The following is an 18,137-nucleotide window of genomic DNA, read 5'->3' as shown; positions in this document are numbered from 1 at the left end:
TGGTTGCAGTCAATGGGAAGACTTGTAGTTCTAGAGTCATTTTGTTTACATTGTTTGTTCCTGAATAGTTGAGAATGTGTGCACAGGTGCAAACCAGAAAGCAAGAAAATAAGAAGTGAAGTTAATTGGTTCATAAGTACTTACTAGAATATTGGTCTATGAGGATCTTAAAAAGCTAGCCTCACATTCCCATGGCAGTTTTTAGCCGCTGTATTGTGCATATTAATAACCCAGAGATGGGCCATGTATGCCTATCCATAAGGGACAGAGGTGCTAAAAACTGAAGGGGGAGTTTGTGGTTACTCATCCATTTGGCCAAATTACATTTCAATAGAGTAACATAAGTTATTTGCTTTATCTGGAGTGGAAGACAGTTCCACAAAAGTGGTATTCTTTGTGATACATGCCTATCCATCCAACATGTTCTGTTTATTTTGCAAAAGAGATTGAGCTCCCTTGAGCAGGTGTTTATGATACCAATGGATTTACGAATGTGTAATAGGTCTGACAGAACAGGGTCTGTTGAAGGTCTATATGTGTGGCACAGGTCGACTCTTAGAATCATTAATTATGTTTAAGACGTGTCTTTTATACCTTGGTCCATTAAACATTTTATATTCTGTGCAGAAATCTTGAGCTGGCTTTGAAGCAATATATTATAATTTAAGTTACCTGCAACTGACTTATCATACCATGACGACTGTTGCTGTGTTGCTTTTTACATAAAGTGGACTACATTTGTTTGAACCTATCTTGACCTGGGTTTTCTTTTATTTACCTTCAAAAGGCTAAATCCATCTGTGTGATAATCCCAATTTTACTTCTCATTCACTCCCATATAAAATAATGTCTGGGTGTGGGAATTTGCTCAGCCATCTCAGACACAGTGAAATGCAGTGATATGTCTTATTCAAATGAACACATTATTCAAAGTCCAGTAAAATGTATCTGCCTCCTGGGCAGATTAGGGAGCAGGATCCAACTGTTTTAAAATTGCAGAAATGCCATCTTTGATCAAGGGCTTCATTCCATGGATGATACAAGGCTACTCTTCCATCATATCCAGGCACTCATTCAGGTGATTCTGCAGGAAAGGGAAGGAGGCCACAGCCTAGTCCATAATGGACTTCATAAAGCTGAGAGCTTCTCCAAGGAGAGGTCATCTAGAAGACGGAGAGGGAGAGGCTGTATTGTTCTTGTTTGTCTCACAGTAAAATAGTTAGAACCTTCTGAGGCCCCTTCACAGAGCAAGTGTAAGGAAGATGCTCTTTTCACCTTCACCTTAGCTCCAGCCTGGGTGTTCTCTGAGAGGCCCCTGCAATAGACAAGTAATCGAGCCTCAGTCCTCACCACTGGCAACAGCGAGGGACATACACAATGGAAGAATGACAAGTACACACACAGTAAAGTACAATTTCCCTTAATAGCACTTAGAGATTACAGTCAGTCTGGGGCTGGTTTCTCCTTCTTTTTCCAGATCACCAATAAGACTCCCCAATGGCACAGCTATAGGGTTAAGATCTCAGCTGAGTGGTCAAGCCAAAACCTCCAGCAGCCTCTCTGTCCAACCAGTGCTTCGTGTCCCTGCCCAAGTAGGTCTCACACACACAAACACACACACGGGTCTACCTGACATTGCCGACACTCCAGAATACCAACAACCATATGGTCAACATCATATGATCAACATGCTGACAATGCGAAACCGGCATTTCTCTATAGTGCGGAATGGAAAGATTTCCATTCTTGCACTGTAGTGTGATCTCTGAGTTGGTATATAAAAGTTACATGGGGTATGGGGGGTTGGAGCCCCCCTGCTAGCAGTTGAAAGGGAATTGTATGTTCCTTTTCTATGGTCTTTTTCCGATGTCGAGATTTTGGCTGTCGGTGTTGTGAGCTTTAGATCTTGTCAGGTAGATACACACAGACACACACACACACACACACACACACACACACACACACACACACACACACACACACACACACACACACACACACACACACACACACACACACACACACACACACACACACACACACACACACACACACACACACACACACACACACACACAAACACACACACACACACACACTTTGAGATTTGATTTATATACAAACACACAGACTCTCCTGGGGAAGGCTGGCACAGGTTTACTAGCTATGCCCCCTTCTGCCCAGACTATAAGGTAGTTATCACTGGCACTAACTACTACTTATCAGCTACTCTAAGGTGCTTACAAAGGGTGCCCAATCCTACTGTGTAATGCTACTATTATCCAAATGATAAATGTGACCAAGAGCAAGGATATTGGAGTGGCCTATACAGTGTCACAAATACATATGCAAGCACTTTAAGAGCTTAAATATCTCTAGACAAACCGACCACATTTAAAAGGTTTAAATATATTTAATAATAAATAATAAAAGGACAAGACAATACTCAAACAACACAGTAACTAGAGAGTTCAGAATCACAGGAAATATTTTAAAACAACATTGCTGGACAGTCTCAAATAAATACAGATAATATCTAAACTAATCTTTACTAAATTCCTATCCATACCTAAGAGAAATTACTTTTCGCTAGTTACTTACTATTAGCAAGGCAGATGCAGAAGTGCTGAATAGATGTTTCTATGTCCAAAACAAGATACAAATTGCCTAGTCTCTCTCTCTCTCTCGCTCTCTCTCTCTACCACCTACCCACAAGAAACAATAATCCTAGGTGACTTTAACATAGATTGGAGTAATATTAATGCTGAAAATCCATCCTCTCATATTAATCTACACAGTTTCTCCCAAACTATCACCTCTACCACCAGAATCAATAAGCACACTAAAAGAGAAAGCATATTAGATTGGATACTCACAAACAATAATAACAAAATATATAACGTAGGTACCTTGCCAGATGATATCAGTGATCACTTCCTAACTTATATTTCAAGAAAAAAGTCAGATTGTGTAAGTACCCCTAATATCCAACAAATTCGCTCTACCAAGAATTTTAATATAAACCTTTTTCAGGCTGATCTCAGCATCTGTAACTGGAACTCCTTAAAAACACTTCCTCTTGATGATGCAGTTTTATTCTTTAATACTACTTTCCTAGCCATTCTTGATAGACATGCTCCAGAAAGATCCATTAGAATGAAGTCAAAAACTGCCCCTTGGCTCTCAAAGACACTAAAAACTCATCCTTACCAGAAATAAAGTCTGGACCAAATGGAGATGCCACAGAAATACCCTGATTTCCTTTACTTCCGCCAGCTTAGAAATCAAGCTAAAAGCTGTTATCTCAGACAAGAAAAATACTACTGTGAACTTCAGCAAACACACCTTAACAACTCCAAACAATTTTGGTTATCTGTAAACAGACTCCTCTCCCAGGTACTGCCAAAACTCCCTCCCACTAAATGCCAACCCAGACACTCCTCTCCTGACTGCTAATACATTTAACTCTTTTTTTTCAGAAACTATTCAATCCCTAGCTAGACAAATGAATGCCAACAACCACTACCCCCCAAACAAACCAGCTAGCTCTTCTTATAACTTCTCTCTAAAACCTACTTCTACTTCTTACATCTATAAACTCATTCACAAACTGAAACCTTGTACTCCTTCAGCTGATAAGCTACCCTCTCTTTTCCTCCAAAAGCAGCCAAAGAAATGACCCTATATCCATACTCATAAACAGAACTATCCAAGAAGGATCCATCCCAGAAATCTGGAAAGTCTCTCACATTATTCCTCTACATAAGGAGGAAACTCCACTGACTACTCCAACTATAGACCTATTGCTCTACTCTCACCCCTAGCAAAATTATGGAAAATGCATTCACCAGCAACTAGTACAATATCTGTCTCTTCACAACATAATAGCTCCATGTCAGCATGGCTTTAGACCTCATCACAGCACCACCACTGCCCTTCTTTCTTTTATAGATACTATCAACAAAAATCGCAACAATAATCTTCTCTCTTCTGCTCTTTTCATTGATCTCTCAAAAGCATTCGACATGGTCAATCACTCTCTTAATCAACATTCTCGAATCTCTATCACCGACAACCTAACTATAAAATGGTTCATATCTTAGCAACAGGCAGCAAGCAGTCATATGGGAAAACCATATCTCTTCTCTTTGCCAATTTCCATCGGAGTTCCTCAGGGCTCCATTCTTGGTCCCTTCTTTTCTCTCTCTTCATCAATGATCTCACTCTGATATCCCACAAGCAACATGCATTCAATATGCAGACGATTCAACCCTTATCTGTTCTGCTCCTTCCACCATTTAACTGTTCTCACTCATCCAAAACATATTTAATACTGTCCAAACATGGTTATCTAAACGATTCCTCCTACATAGCGCCAAAAACTAAACTTCTCCTTTTCACCCCACCTCTCGTACTACCTCCTTACACTTCTCTATCTCCTCTAACACAAACACTATCATCTCACCTGACTCTACTACAAAACTGCTAGGTATAACTATCGACAACAATCTCTCCTTTAACCAACACATTAACTACACCATCAAATTAGTTAACAGAAAAATAGGATCCCTATATAGAATTAAAGCTTTTCTCACCCCAGCAACTAGAACTAAAATAGCCCAATCACATCTCTTATCTTCACTTCTATATGCTTCATCTATTTATACCAATCTTAAAAAGCAATCTAACTAAATTAACAACCTGCTACAATAATATTGCCCGCTTTGCCACTGGTAATCCCTTCAGAACCCACCACTGTCTAAACCTAAAACTTCTAGGCTGGCTTGAATTCCAAAACTACTTGCTTATCCTCAACTCTCGATTGCTCATAATATACTATATCAACCTGACCACACACCAATACTTTCCCAACTGATAATCCCTATAACAATCTCAACTCCCTACGCTCAGCTCATAAACTAATGACCAAAGCAATCAAGTCAAACAACTTTGCGGTGACTGTCTTTTCACTAATACTGTAGGTAGGAACTGGAATCTTCTTCCTACCGACATAACTCTGACTTCATCTTTGCCTCTTTTCAAACAGAAAATTAAACTATACTTCCAAAACCACTGGCTCTGTTCCTGCAGCACACCTGACTAAATTATCTAAATTATTACTCTCTACTCCTCTACTCCCTACCTCTCCACTCCAACTTCCATTTCTGATCCTTCCTCTATTAAAACTATAAGTATTATACCTTTCTCTGTAAATTTGATGAACTTGAATAATTATATCTTTCTTATTTTATAAAGTGGAAACTTGTTACTTTACTGTTTCTATACCTCCCTTGCAATGTTTTAATAATGTATTTTTCCTGTAAAAAATTCTTTTTGATTTTGAAATGTACTAGTAGATAGTGGAGCTTTTCTCCTCGGGCCTCTGCTGAAAATGGACTTGCTATCCAGCCAGACTAGCCCGGTCAACAAATGTAAAATAAAAATAAATAAAATAAAATCACATAACACTGCTGGGTTAGCCTGGGTGATCTCACTCTTTGTCACCTGCCTTCAGTTCCCAGGCTAACAGAAACTAAGAACTGTATCACTTCTGTGTGAGAACTACATATCTCTCAGATGTGCAGCTGCTAGGAAGCAATAAAACACTTTACAAGCTATAGACATTGTGTCTGCTTACTGAGAGATAACACAATTGTAAAACACTTTACTTTTCAACTTATTTTTTTGAAGTTTTGCAAGTTAACTCTGTATGTTCTAGCTTCTACTATCAAAACATACATTTACACAGGTATAAAGTTTATATACATTTCTGTTTTTTTCCAGTAGGGTACACTGTGGTTAAATTTTAGCTCAGTACTTTACACATACTTCTGCACCAGTAGTTTAATGTGCACATAACACATAGTTCTCCTACATTTGTAAGACAAGCATATGAATCATGCTAATATTTAAAAATGACATATGACTATTTAAAAAATTCCAGATAGCTGGGCTAGCAGTGTCAGAACCCCCCCCCCCCCAAAAAAAAACTCAAGCTAGTTTTTCAAGTGACGATTTAGAATCACTGCTTGAGAGGGTTGGGCCTAACTGGGAATACCTTACTCCATTGCCTGCCTTGAGGGCCCATCTGTGTTGGCATTGCTAATCCCACTGTGGTGCTGCACTATCATATCATATGCTTGCAACCCTAGGCTCCACCTTAGTAACTTGGCATTTTGCTGGCTGGCTCGATGTAGCCATGTTAAGGGATTATGATGTGTAACTACAGTGAATTTCCTTCCATACAGATAAGGCTGAAGTTTCTGCAGTGCCTGCACTATGGCTAGGCATTCCTTTTCCACAGCTGCATAGCATTCCTCCCTGGGGTAGAGCCTATGACTGAGATATACTACTGGGTGCTCTTCTCCCTCTGAGGAAACCTGGCTAAGTACAGCCCACACCCCATGGCTTGAAGCGTCCACCTGCACAACACATTATTTGCTTGTAATCTAGACTGGCTAACACAGGGGGTACCCTCAAAGCTCCTTTAAGCTTCTAAAATACCTGCTCACATCCTGGAGTCCACGCTACCTTATCTGGCCTGTTTTTTCTATGTCAGGTCTGTGAGGGGAGCAGCTATGGTACTATAACAGGGGACGGACTTTCTGCAGTACCCTGCTGTCCCTAAAAATACCCTCACCTGCTTTTTGGTAACAGGGCAGGCCATGCCTGAATGGCTTCCACTTTGGCAGGTTCTGGCCTGATCTTACCAGTCTTCACTCTATTTCCCAGGTAGGAGACGTCTGCCATACCTACCTGATATTTGTTGGGCTTAATGGTCAACCCTGCCTTCTGTAGTCTGTACAGCACCTCCCTTACATGCAGAAGGCGCTCTTGCCAGGAATGGTTGTAGATGGCAATATCATCTAGGTAAGCAAGGGCAAAACCTCCTATTCCTGCTAGGATACGATCTACCAGCTTCTGGAAAGTCACTGGGGCATTTTTCATCCCAAAGGGCATCTTTGTGAACTCATACAAGCCAAAACGAGTTACAAAGGCTGACCTCTCTCTAGCACTGGGAGTCAAGGGGACCTGCCAATAACCCTTGGTAAGATCAATGGTGGTAAGATACTTAGCCCCACCCAGCTGCTCTAGGGCTTCATCTGTCCTAGGAATGGTGTAAGAATCTGACTCTATGGTGACTTTGGCACTGATCACAGGTCCTGCAGTACCCTGTTACATCTCTGGAAATTCCAGGCCAATAAAATTTCTGCATAATACATTTCTTTGTACGTTTTATACCTATATGACATGCAAAGGGAATATCATGGGCTAGGGCTATGGCTAGAAGTGCCAGACTGTAGGCTCTGAGCACTACCAACTGCTGTATTCTCTCACCTTCTAGCCCTCCCTTAGGGGTCCACTTTCTATACAGTAACCCTTTGTCCCAGTATACAGATTCTCCTTCCCTTGAGAATCAGCTGCCTCACTAGCTACCTCCCTCAGGCCTTGTAATGTAGGGCCTGAGAGCTGAGCCTGTCTCAGCTCTCTCTTTGTAACCATTCCCAGCTTCCTTCCACAGAAAGTCTGGTATCCTCTGACAGCGGTTGCTCACTGTCATCTTGGGTACTACTACTATTCACCTCTGCCCTTGCAGCCACTCTATCCAATGGAACATCAGTACCCACAAGCAAATGTGGCTCACCTTCAGTCTCACTGCTACAGGGTAGCTCCCTCCCTGAAGTAACCACCTCACCAGTCCTGACTGAAAGTGTGCGGTCTGTCTAGGTCTCCCCCAGGCTACCAGATCCACATGCTTGTCTCCATGCCTGAATGCGTGTGACTGCATGCACACATGGTACTGCATTATCAAAATCATTTGCCTATCAGGACATTTGCAGGGATATCCTCAAACACACTTACTTACTGGATTCCTTTTCCACCCTCCCAGTCAAGGTGAATCCTAGCCAAAGGAATTTGGAATGGGGTTCCTCCTAAAGCTCAGAATGGAGTAGACTGTCCAAGCAAGTAGTGCTCCTCTGTAACCATTATAGGCTTCACAATGGTTAGTTCAGAGGCTATGTCTCTCTTAGCAATGGCCTCTTTCCCATTCACTAAGATAAGATATAACCTCTTGTGGTAGTTTGATACCATTGTTGTCTCAAAAGACAATCTACTGTTGGTATTTTGTCACTCCCACTTACTGGCTCTCCCACCTTTTGTTGCCCACTTTGCCTCCATGGACATTTATATGCTACATGGCCCCACTGGTTGCATTTAGAACATTTAACCCTTGGTCCTGGATATGTACCTGGACTAGTGGCTTCCCCTGCTACTGGTGGACTCTTTTGGGGCAGTCAGGGCTGCCCACCATGGGTTCCCTTAGACCCATGAGCAGCACTGGGTGTCCATTTCCTGTGCAGTGATGCCCTGCTTGCTAGGTATAGGTCTTCCTTCTTCCCCAACTCATCTGCAGTAGTGCATTATCTATCAGCTAACCAGATTGTCATGTCCTCAGGCAAAGTGCTAAGGGCTTGCTCCCTCAACCAAACGTCTGCCAGCCCTTCAAAAGTGGCAACCTGACATCTACTCACCCACCTATGAAAATAAGTGCTTAGTTCAGTAACGTATTCACACACACTTTCATCTGCCTTGCGTCTATGCTCACAACATTTTTTCCTTTAAGCTTCAGATGTTAACTAAAGACATTCTGTCAACACGTTTTGACTGTATTATAATTTAAAAAATTGGTATCAGACAGTTTAGAAATTGCAGTTACAACTTTACAATGGAGTAAGGGGGTCAGGAACAGTACCCAGTGCCCTTGGTCAACATTATACTGTTTACATACCCTCTCAAACATATGAATGAAACTATTAAAATTATCCCCCTTGCAAATTGTGGAAGAAATTTACTGACCTTTGTTGCTTCTGAGGTTCTGTTACTCCCTTCACCTTTACCTCCATGACTCTGGCGAAGAGTCAGAATCTCCTTTTCATGTTGCCTCTACCTCTCCTTCTCATCAGCCTGCAGATGTCTCAGTCTCTCTGCTGCTTTTATTTCCAAACGCCTGGCCTCCAACTCAAGTCTCTTTAACTCCAGATGGATTTTAAGTCCTCTGTGGAAAGGCTGAGCTGTTCATTTTCTGAAAGTTGTACATCTCCATGGTCATTCTGATTGTCCTTCTGGTTGGTATTCTGCGATGCTGCTGTGACTAAAGCTGCAATCATGTCTGCTTTAGTCAGGTTGGCATGCAGCAGTCATGTAGCCTGGCACATCTCAGCCAACTGGCTCCTTGTCAGCTTGCCATACACCTCTGCTGACATGCTTGCCTGCTCTCCCTGACTAACTAAGCCAACAAAACAATAAATAAATAAATAAAAAACAATTGTGATATGAACTCTGAATGTTCACCATGTGGCAGATTAAGACTACAAACACCTTCAATGACCACTGTACACAGGCTACAGAAATTCAATATCTACACCACTACAAGCCATATAATATGTGATATGGCTAACCCACTGCCAACCAATTAATATGTGATGTGGATATCCCACCACTGCCAAACAATTAATATGTGACACCAAAACACAACTGTTCCACACAACGGAGCTGAATAAAAATATCCTTTTATTGACGGTGGTAAGCGCTTTCACGGACAACAATCCGCTTCTTCAGACCATATGCTGAAGCAGAAAATGCACATAAACTTATGGTTAAGAAAGTGACATACAGGGACTAATGGGCTATCTCAAGGACCGACTTACCTCTAAGATAGTGTAACTGATGTCTGCATTTCTTTTGCCTTCTGTTGGTATAGGCCTGGGTCTACTGGAGTGATTCTCTTATTGCCTTTCAGGATAGGTACTCATAGCTGCTTTAATCTTACGAGAGCTAAGCTAGGATAGAAGTTTCTGCCTCCTGTGTCTTTGGGTGTCTGACTTAAATACTAGGTGTGAAGCCCCAGCACTGGCCCAGTAATCAAGGAGCCTCAATCCTCACCACTAGAACCAGTGGGGGACATACATTGGTAGAATGATAAGCACACACACAGTATTTCCACATGCAGCTCTCTCCATCAACTGCAATTTCCCTTAAGAGCACACAGAGACCACTGTCAATCTGGGGCTACTTTTTCCCTCTTTCTCCAGGTCCCCAATAAGACTCCCCAATGGCGCAGCTACAGAGTTTGAATCTCAGCTGAGTGCCCAAGCCAAGACCTCCAGCACCCTCTCTGTCCAACCAGTGCTTCGTGTCCCTGTTCAAGTAGCTGACACACACACAGTTTGAGGTTTGATTTACACACACACACACACACACACACACACACACACACACCTGGGAAAGGCTGACATAGGTTTACTAGCTATGCCTCTATCTGTCCAGACTATAAGGTAGTTATCACTGCCACCAGCCACGTCCTTATCAGCTACTTTACAGCCCTTAACAAAGGGTGTCCTATTTTACTGTATAATGTTACTATCAATAAAATGGTAGTTTGACCAAAATTAAGACTATTAGGAATGGCACACAGTGTCAGCAAATAAATATGTAAGTACTCACAGAATTTAATATATATCTCACAAATATCAGCCACAATTAAAGGTTTAAATATATTTAATAATAAATAATAAAGGAACAAGAAAATACTCAGTAAGTAATCACAGTTAACATCAGAGTTCAAAATCACAGGAAATATGAAATATTTAAACCAACACTGCAGGACAGTCTCAAAAAAAACATCTAAGCTATACTTCTGACTGTATCCAATATAAATTGCTGTATCCTAATTAATTTACTTACTGAGCAAGCAATGCAGATATGGTGAATGGGTGTTCCAGCTAATGCTGTCAGGTCAAAGACAAAATACAAAATGCTCAGTCTCTCAAAGACAATTCTTAAATTAATATCTCAAATATTACTGCTGGTATGGCTTGTAGAATTACATCATTCCTTGTCATCTCACTTCATTTTCCAGGCTCAAAAACAACCATTGATGGAGCTGGTAGCATTTAGCAACTACCTGTGAAAATACATAGATCTCAGAGCTTTTAGCAACTGGTGGAAGTCATAAAATAATTTACATTCCTCCACATTTGAAGACAATACAGAAAACTTCTCTAGTACAGACATTATGTCTCCTGGTACAATGAAACTGAAAGATAACATATTTTTTATGGCCCTGCCGTAATTTAATTTCAACTATTTTTCTGAAGTTTTGCAAGTTAATCTCCTGTGGTCCAGTTTCCTCTATTAAAATATATACATTTAAACAGTTACAATAGTATATATACAATTCTGCTCAGTACTTTAGAAAATATCTCTTCAGCACACATGGCTGTACAATATGACATCATATTTGTAACCCAAGCATCTTACGTGAAGCGTGCTGACTTTCCCAAATGACACACAACCATTTACAAAATTCCAGACAGCTATGCTGGCAGTATCTCCTTTTGTTATACTTTTATATAAATTATGTTAATATTCACAAATGACATGCAGTCATTTACAAAATTCCAGACAGCTGGGCTGGCAGTATCTCCTTTTGTTACACTTCTATATAAATCATATTAATATTCACAAATGACACATAATTATTCACAAAATTCCAGCTAGCTGGGCTGGCAGTATCTCATTTCATGACACTAGGCACTTAGGACAGTGCTTCACATCATGACCTTCTCAAGCAATTAGGACAATGGTAGTGCAGTCCTTAACCTGTAATATGGTACTCACACAAACAAATGGATGACGTAATGTTTTTAAGATGCTGAACATGAGATATTATCCATGAAGAATATATGTGTGAACAGTAGAAAATACTTGGCAGGTACTTGAGCTAGGTACATCCACACAGTGCAGGGCATGACATCAATGTGTGTGCAAGTTAGGGGTGAGGGTGATAAAGAACCTCAAGAGAAAAAACAGACATACCAAGGAGGGTCCCAGATACCAGATCTAAGAGATCCATCCACTGCAGATTGCCCCACAAAGTGAGACTTACTTTTGATGACAGATACTTATTTATGTATACATGTTGTACAGTTTCATCTCAGTCAGCAGTGGGCACTGCATCCTGAAAAAATAATGCAGACCAACAATAACTAAGTAAATCATAATACTATGAGAAAAAAAAACATCAGTGTCTGTAGTGTGGTAGTAATTCCTAAACTAATAATTCGACCCACAGGAAAATTAATACTTTAAACAACACACAATGAAGGCAGCCCTTGGGGGCATTAGACTACTTTAAAAATGTTGAATTTATCATGACATGCATAGTATGCATCCTTTCTGAAAGGTCATTCAAATGGCAGTAGTTGTACCCATGCATCTGCACTATGTATATTTCATCATATAATTCTAATTGCTACTTGTTTATCTACTGAATAATTGGATGTAAGCAATACATTTCTACCTGAGTACTAGAATCCAGATTTGAGTCTTCATCAGGTTTCATAACTTCATCTCCCTCACAATTCAGATTCAGTTCTATGAAGTAATTAATAAATTAGTAGTCATCAATCTTGCATATAAGTAATTCACCTACTGTCAATACTGCATAACTATAATTAGGAAAATTACACCGTGTGTGTTTTTCCCTTTTTTTCTTTGACAAACAGAACTTTTAGTTATGTACTCACCATAACTTCAGATGTTTGGGATCCATCTCGCCTACATTCTGAATGATGGGTTCGGAGCCGATCCTCGGCTCCGACGCTTTATGCCAAAGAGCGAAGTCTCTTATTGGCTGAGCTTTACTATATCCCAGGATGCACCACTACCAGTCCCCCAGATCTAGTTTGTCCGCATACATGCACACACGCATACCCTGCTTATATAACATCGTCAGATGGAACAAGATAAAAACAGTTGAACTCAAAACCGTTCAATCTCTTCTGATCTGCAAGGCAGGGGGAAGGAGGGTGGGTATCAGGAATGTAGAGATGGATCCCAAACATCTGAAGTTATGGTGAGTACATAACTAAAAGATGTTATGTGATCCTATCTCGCCTACATTCTGAATGATGGGACAGCGTCCTAGCACCTGAATCCTGGGTGGCTCACTGGAAAACACTCCTGAGTACCGTGGAACCAAATGATGCTCGTCCTTTAGATGCCACATCCAATTTGTAGTGGGAAATGAAAGTGTGGGTTGGACCAAGTAGCAGCACAAATTTCGAAATAGCGAGCTTGGAATGAAAGGCTATAGAAGTAGCCATAGCTCTGGTAGAATGAGCTTTGATAGATGATGTAAGATGTTTATTGAAGAAGAATAGGCCTGAGTTATGCAATCTCTGATCCATTTTGAGATTGTAGCTTTTGTAATGGTTTGGCCCAATTTATTATCTGAGAAGGACACAAACAACTGGTCTGACTTACGGTTGCTGAGTCCTGTCTAAATAGAAGCGTAATTGTCTGTGAACATCCAATTTATGGAGAGTATATTCTGCTTCATTAGAGAATTTTGGAAAGAAAACTGGTAGCTCTAGAGATTGTTGAAGACAGAAACTAGAACAGACTTTGGGGACAAAGGATGGATTAGGCCTAAGTGATACTCTATCCTTGTGGAAAATCAAGTACGGTGGTTTAATAGACAGGGCTTGAAGCTCTGAGACTCTCCTTGCAGAGGTAATAGCCACTAAGAATGCCGTTTTCCAAGACAGATATTTTAATTCATGTAGCAGCCGGTTCAAAAGGGGGAGATGTTAATGCACGAAGCACCAAATCAAGATCCCACGGAGGTGCAGGATGAAAAACTGGTGGTCTTAACAGACTCGCACCTTTAATGAACGTTTTGCATAGTCTGCTGCTCATCAAAGGAGGATCCGTGGATTCATGGAATTTCGAGATAGCAGCTAGTTGGACTTTAATAGTTGAGACAGAAGATCCCTGATTAAACAGGGATGTTAAGAATTTCAAAACCTCTGGGACAGGAGCAGTGATAGGGTCTAAGCCCTTGAGTTGAGCCCAGATAGCAAACCTCTTCCACTTACTGAGGTACAATTTGTTAGTGGTGGGTTTGTGGGAAGATAAAATGTGAACAACTTCCGGGTCTAGTGTGTGCCTTCTAACTAAGGTTGGAAGTGGAGGAGCCAAGCTGTCAATTTTAGAGATTGAAGGGACTGATGCCAATGTCCCGACTGATGGATTAGCAAATCCGGGATCAGGTCCAAGGTCCACGGATCGTCCACTGCATGCTTTTCAGGTAGGGAAACCATATCTGACGAGGCCAGTATGGGGCAATCAGAATCACTGAAGACCCCATTTGAGAAGCTTTTTGAATAACTTTTGGAAGGAGTGGAATTGGAGGAAAGGCATAAAGTAGCCCTGTTGGCCAAGGTTGTGCTAGAGCATCCATGGCTGGTACTTCCTGATGTGGAATCAAGGAGAAAAACTTCTGGCACTTGGTGTTTTGTGGCGTTAAATAGGTCGCAGCACGGCCGCCCCATCTCTTGAAAACCTGAGCTGCTACTTTGCCGTTTAGAGACCATTCGTGAGGAGAGAGAATTGTCCTGCTTAATTTGTCCGCCAATACATTTGATTTTCCCGGAATGTGGGTCGCTACCAAGAAGCGGTTGGTAGCTACAGCCCATTCCCACACTCTCATGGCCTCTCTGCAAAGGGGATACGATCTGGTCCCTCCTTGTTTGTTCAGATACCAAACCACCGACATGTTGTCTGTGTGGATGGCGATGATGCCTTGAGGAAGAAACTTGTGTAAGGCCTGTAGGGATAGAAGAACAGCCCTCATCTCCAACACGTTGATGTGGAGAAGAGCTTCGTCCGGAAGCCAGGAGCCCTGAACTAGCCTGCCCAGACAATGCCCCCCCCACCCTATCTGGGAGGCATCTGTCGTCAGGGTAACTACTGGAGGGAGAACAAAGGGTTTTCCCTGATCCAAGTTGGATGTCTGAAGCCACCAGCGAAGGTCCCTTTTGCATATTTCCGTAATCATGATGTGATGATTGAGGGGAAGATCCTGAAAGGACCATTGAGTTGACAAGAGCCACTGAAGAATCCTCATGTGTAATCTTGCTAGAGGAACTAAAAGAACCGTGGCAGACATTGAGCCTAAAACCTGTAGGACCATCCTGGCTGGGGCTTTGGATCTCGAGACCAGAGCTTGAACTTGGCCCTGTAAGATTCGGATCCTTTCGGCAGGAAGAAAGACGCATCAATCTTGAGTCTATCTCTGCCCCTATAAATTTTATGCGTTGAGAGGGCAGCAAGACAGACTTTGACCAATTGAATGTAATCCCTAGGGAAACACCCAGGGAGATGGTGGCTTTGAGGTTGTCCATTAGTAGATGCCTGGTGGTGGCAGTCAGGAGCCAGTCGTCGAGATAGGGAAACACTTGGAATCCAAGACTTCTCAGGTGAGCCGTCACTACTGCCAAACACTTGGTGAACACCCTGGGGCTGTGGTGAGACCAAAGGGCAGAGCACAAAATTGGTAATGACTGACTCCCAGGCTGAAGCGCAGATACCTTCTGGACGCCTGATGTATCGGAATGTGATAATAGGCGTCCTTGAGGTCTATGGAGCACATCCAAACATCCTTCTCCAACAACGGAGAATGGATTGTAACGTGACCATTCGGAATCTGGATTTCACGGATTGGTTCAGTCTGCTGAGATCCAATATTGGTCTCAGGTCCCCTGTCTTTTGGCACTAAAAGAACCTGGAGTAATTTCCTGATCCGATCTGGTCTGTGGGGACCGGTTGGATGACTCCTTTTCTAGCAGCTTTAAAGCTTCTGCGGCTGCTATTTCCCTTTGACTGGGTGGTGGGCCGGGATTCTCTTGGACGGAGGGGTGAGTCTTTGAATGGGATGGTGTAACCTCCGGCATGATCCGAAGCACCCATCTGTCCTGAGTGATTGACTCCCAGGCTTCTAGGTGCTTGGCAACGACACCCGACTGGCTCGAGCAGCACAGCCGGGCAATCCCTCATGTGTGGGAGGCTGAAGAGCCACGAAAGGACTCGCGGTCTCCAGAATTGCGGGGCCCTCTGCCGCCTCTGGGACGGCGTCTCCTGAAAAATTTTCCGCCTCTGCCTCTGGACGGGAATCTTCCTGCTGTTGGGAGAAAAACTTGCGAGATTTTCGAACCACATTTTCCCCTCCTTTGGCCTTGGGGTAAGGCCGAAGGGAGTGGAATAACGGCCCCTCGGCAGATAACGTTTTCCCTCTTGCTCACAGCGGGTAAGGGTGTCTTTCACCTTGGGTCCAAACAATGAGGACCCATCAAAGGGAGCGTCGGCGAAGGAAGACTTGAAGGCCTCCGCCAAACTGACACAAGCGGAGCCAGGCTTGTCACGAGCCACGCCTGTGCCTGCCGCTCCGCATAGGAAATGAGCCTCATGGACGAGTTAGAAATTGACGTAAGGATAGCCAACTGAGAGCTAACCGACTGGGCTAGCTGCTCAGGTAGGTTACCGAGAGGAATCTGACAACTCCTTGACCAGATCCCTCTGAAGCCTTGTAAAATGTGCCAAATAGTTCAGAGACCTTAAGGTAAAGGCCGCTGAAGTCAGGGTGCGCTGCATCTATCCATACTCCTAGACTCCTTATTAGGAGGATGGATAGACGCTGAAGCCTCTGCCACGTCCTGTTGTGTAGCAGATGCCACCACCATGGCATCTACAGCCACGCCTTTAGTAAGGAACTCCTTCTCGGGGAGCAGATAAGAATTTATTTGGACGAGAAGGGACTGGTTCCACGGTATCTGGATGTTCCCACGCCTTCGACAAACTAAATCCAGAAGCTCGTCAAGGGCGGAGACACCCAGGAGGCGGAGGGCTGAGCCCCAAAGGCCTTGAGGAGCACTGATTCGTCAGCAGAGGGTTTGGATATCCAGCCGCCTCGTTGTTTGAGGATCTCTAAGATGTCTGCAAATGAGACATCATCCGAGGACGACTGGGACCCCTCCGCATCATCCATATCAGTGTCCGATGTAATAGACTCGGGGAGTCCACGTGCTTCCTCTTGCACGATCTCTTCCTTGGGGGTTCCTCTGAAGATAACTCCGAAGAACCCTCAGGAGGAGGGAACCCCACTGGGGTAACCTCAGGCCTCGGGCTCCGCTGGCTACGGACAGGGGAACAGCCAAAGACCCAGTCTCCACGCCCAGGAAGGTGCTGGTAAAACCGAGAGATGGCGAAGAGGACTTGGCCAAGGCACTCCTCATGGCCCTGAAAGCCGGACCCCAGAATCCTGGGAGTGTCCGGACTCGAGCCGTGATAGCCGACGGGAGTCCCGCAGCAAGCACCGAGGGAGGCTCGGAACCGAAGCATAGGTCCCAAACATCACCCCGGGTCCAGCCGAAGAAGTCCGTATTGCACGGACCCGAGGTTGGAGTAAGGGTGAGCCGACCCTAGAATCTCCACCGGCTCCAACAGCACCTGCTCCCGGAGCCGAAGCGGTCGGAGGAGGAATGGCAACGGGTGGGCCAGGTCATCGGCTCGAAACCAGCTGGGTCGGAACCGAAACAAATTTTGGAAGACTGGGGACTGGAACAGTCTTTGGAGCACCCTGTCGATATCAGAATCCGACATCCTCAAGACCGAGAGGAAACAGAACGGGTTGAAGGCCTCTCCATCGGCCCCAAAGGGCTAGGGGACCGGCTCGGCGACTCGATGAGTATCGGCGCCGAGGAATACTCACAGCAGATTCCATCGGTGCCGAGGTAGACTTCGCCGAGGAGGAAGTGTCTGAGCGACCCTTGTCGGCTCCGAGCAGTGGAGCCGGCGAAGGTGACCCGCCTCGATGCCCCAGCCATCGGCTCCGAAGACAGAGGAGTCGTTACTGGTGGCATCGAGGCAGACTGTTCAACCGGCTCAAGTCTTTGGAGCCGAAGGAGAGGCCTGCCTAAGTTTCTTGGCAGTCGGGTCCGACGGACTGGTCGGAACCAAGCCCTTTTCTTTGGTTGGAGCAGGAGAGGATGCCAAGGCTTCTTCAAAGGAGGGTTTAACTAACCCCTTTAAAATCAATTTATTTTTCCTCTCCTGGAGGACCCTTGAGGAAAAAGCGTGACATACACTGCATGACTCCTGCAAGTGCTTTGCCCGAGACAATATACACAGAGCGAATGATCGCCTGTGATAGACATTTTAAACCCACATTTGAACATTTTTAAAGCCCGAAGGCCTAGGGGTTTGAGACATGTTGATACACAAATCTAGTCACT

General features: G+C 43.6%; 1 protein-coding gene across 2 annotated transcripts in view; it reads right to left on the bottom strand.

Annotated features, from left to right (window-relative positions):
- HORMAD1 (HORMA domain containing 1) overlaps positions 1 to 18,137 on the bottom strand; it is a 4,208,304-nt gene that overhangs the window by 931,787 nt on the left and 3,258,380 nt on the right. For both annotated transcript variants that reach the window (XM_044080054.1, XM_044080055.1), the window contains one exon: positions 12,365 to 12,438. In XM_044080054.1, the coding sequence (XP_043935989.1) occupies positions 12,365 to 12,438 (74 nt within the window). The remainder of the gene's footprint in view (positions 1 to 12,364; positions 12,439 to 18,137) is intronic.

Source organism: Protopterus annectens, chromosome 8.part0, assembly GCF_019279795.1.
Source record: "Protopterus annectens isolate FY-2018-M chromosome 8.part0, PAN1.0, whole genome shotgun sequence".
Classification (NCBI taxonomy): Eukaryota; Metazoa; Chordata; order Ceratodontiformes; family Protopteridae; genus Protopterus; species Protopterus annectens.
This window is presented reverse-complemented; position numbering and strand designations above follow the sequence as displayed.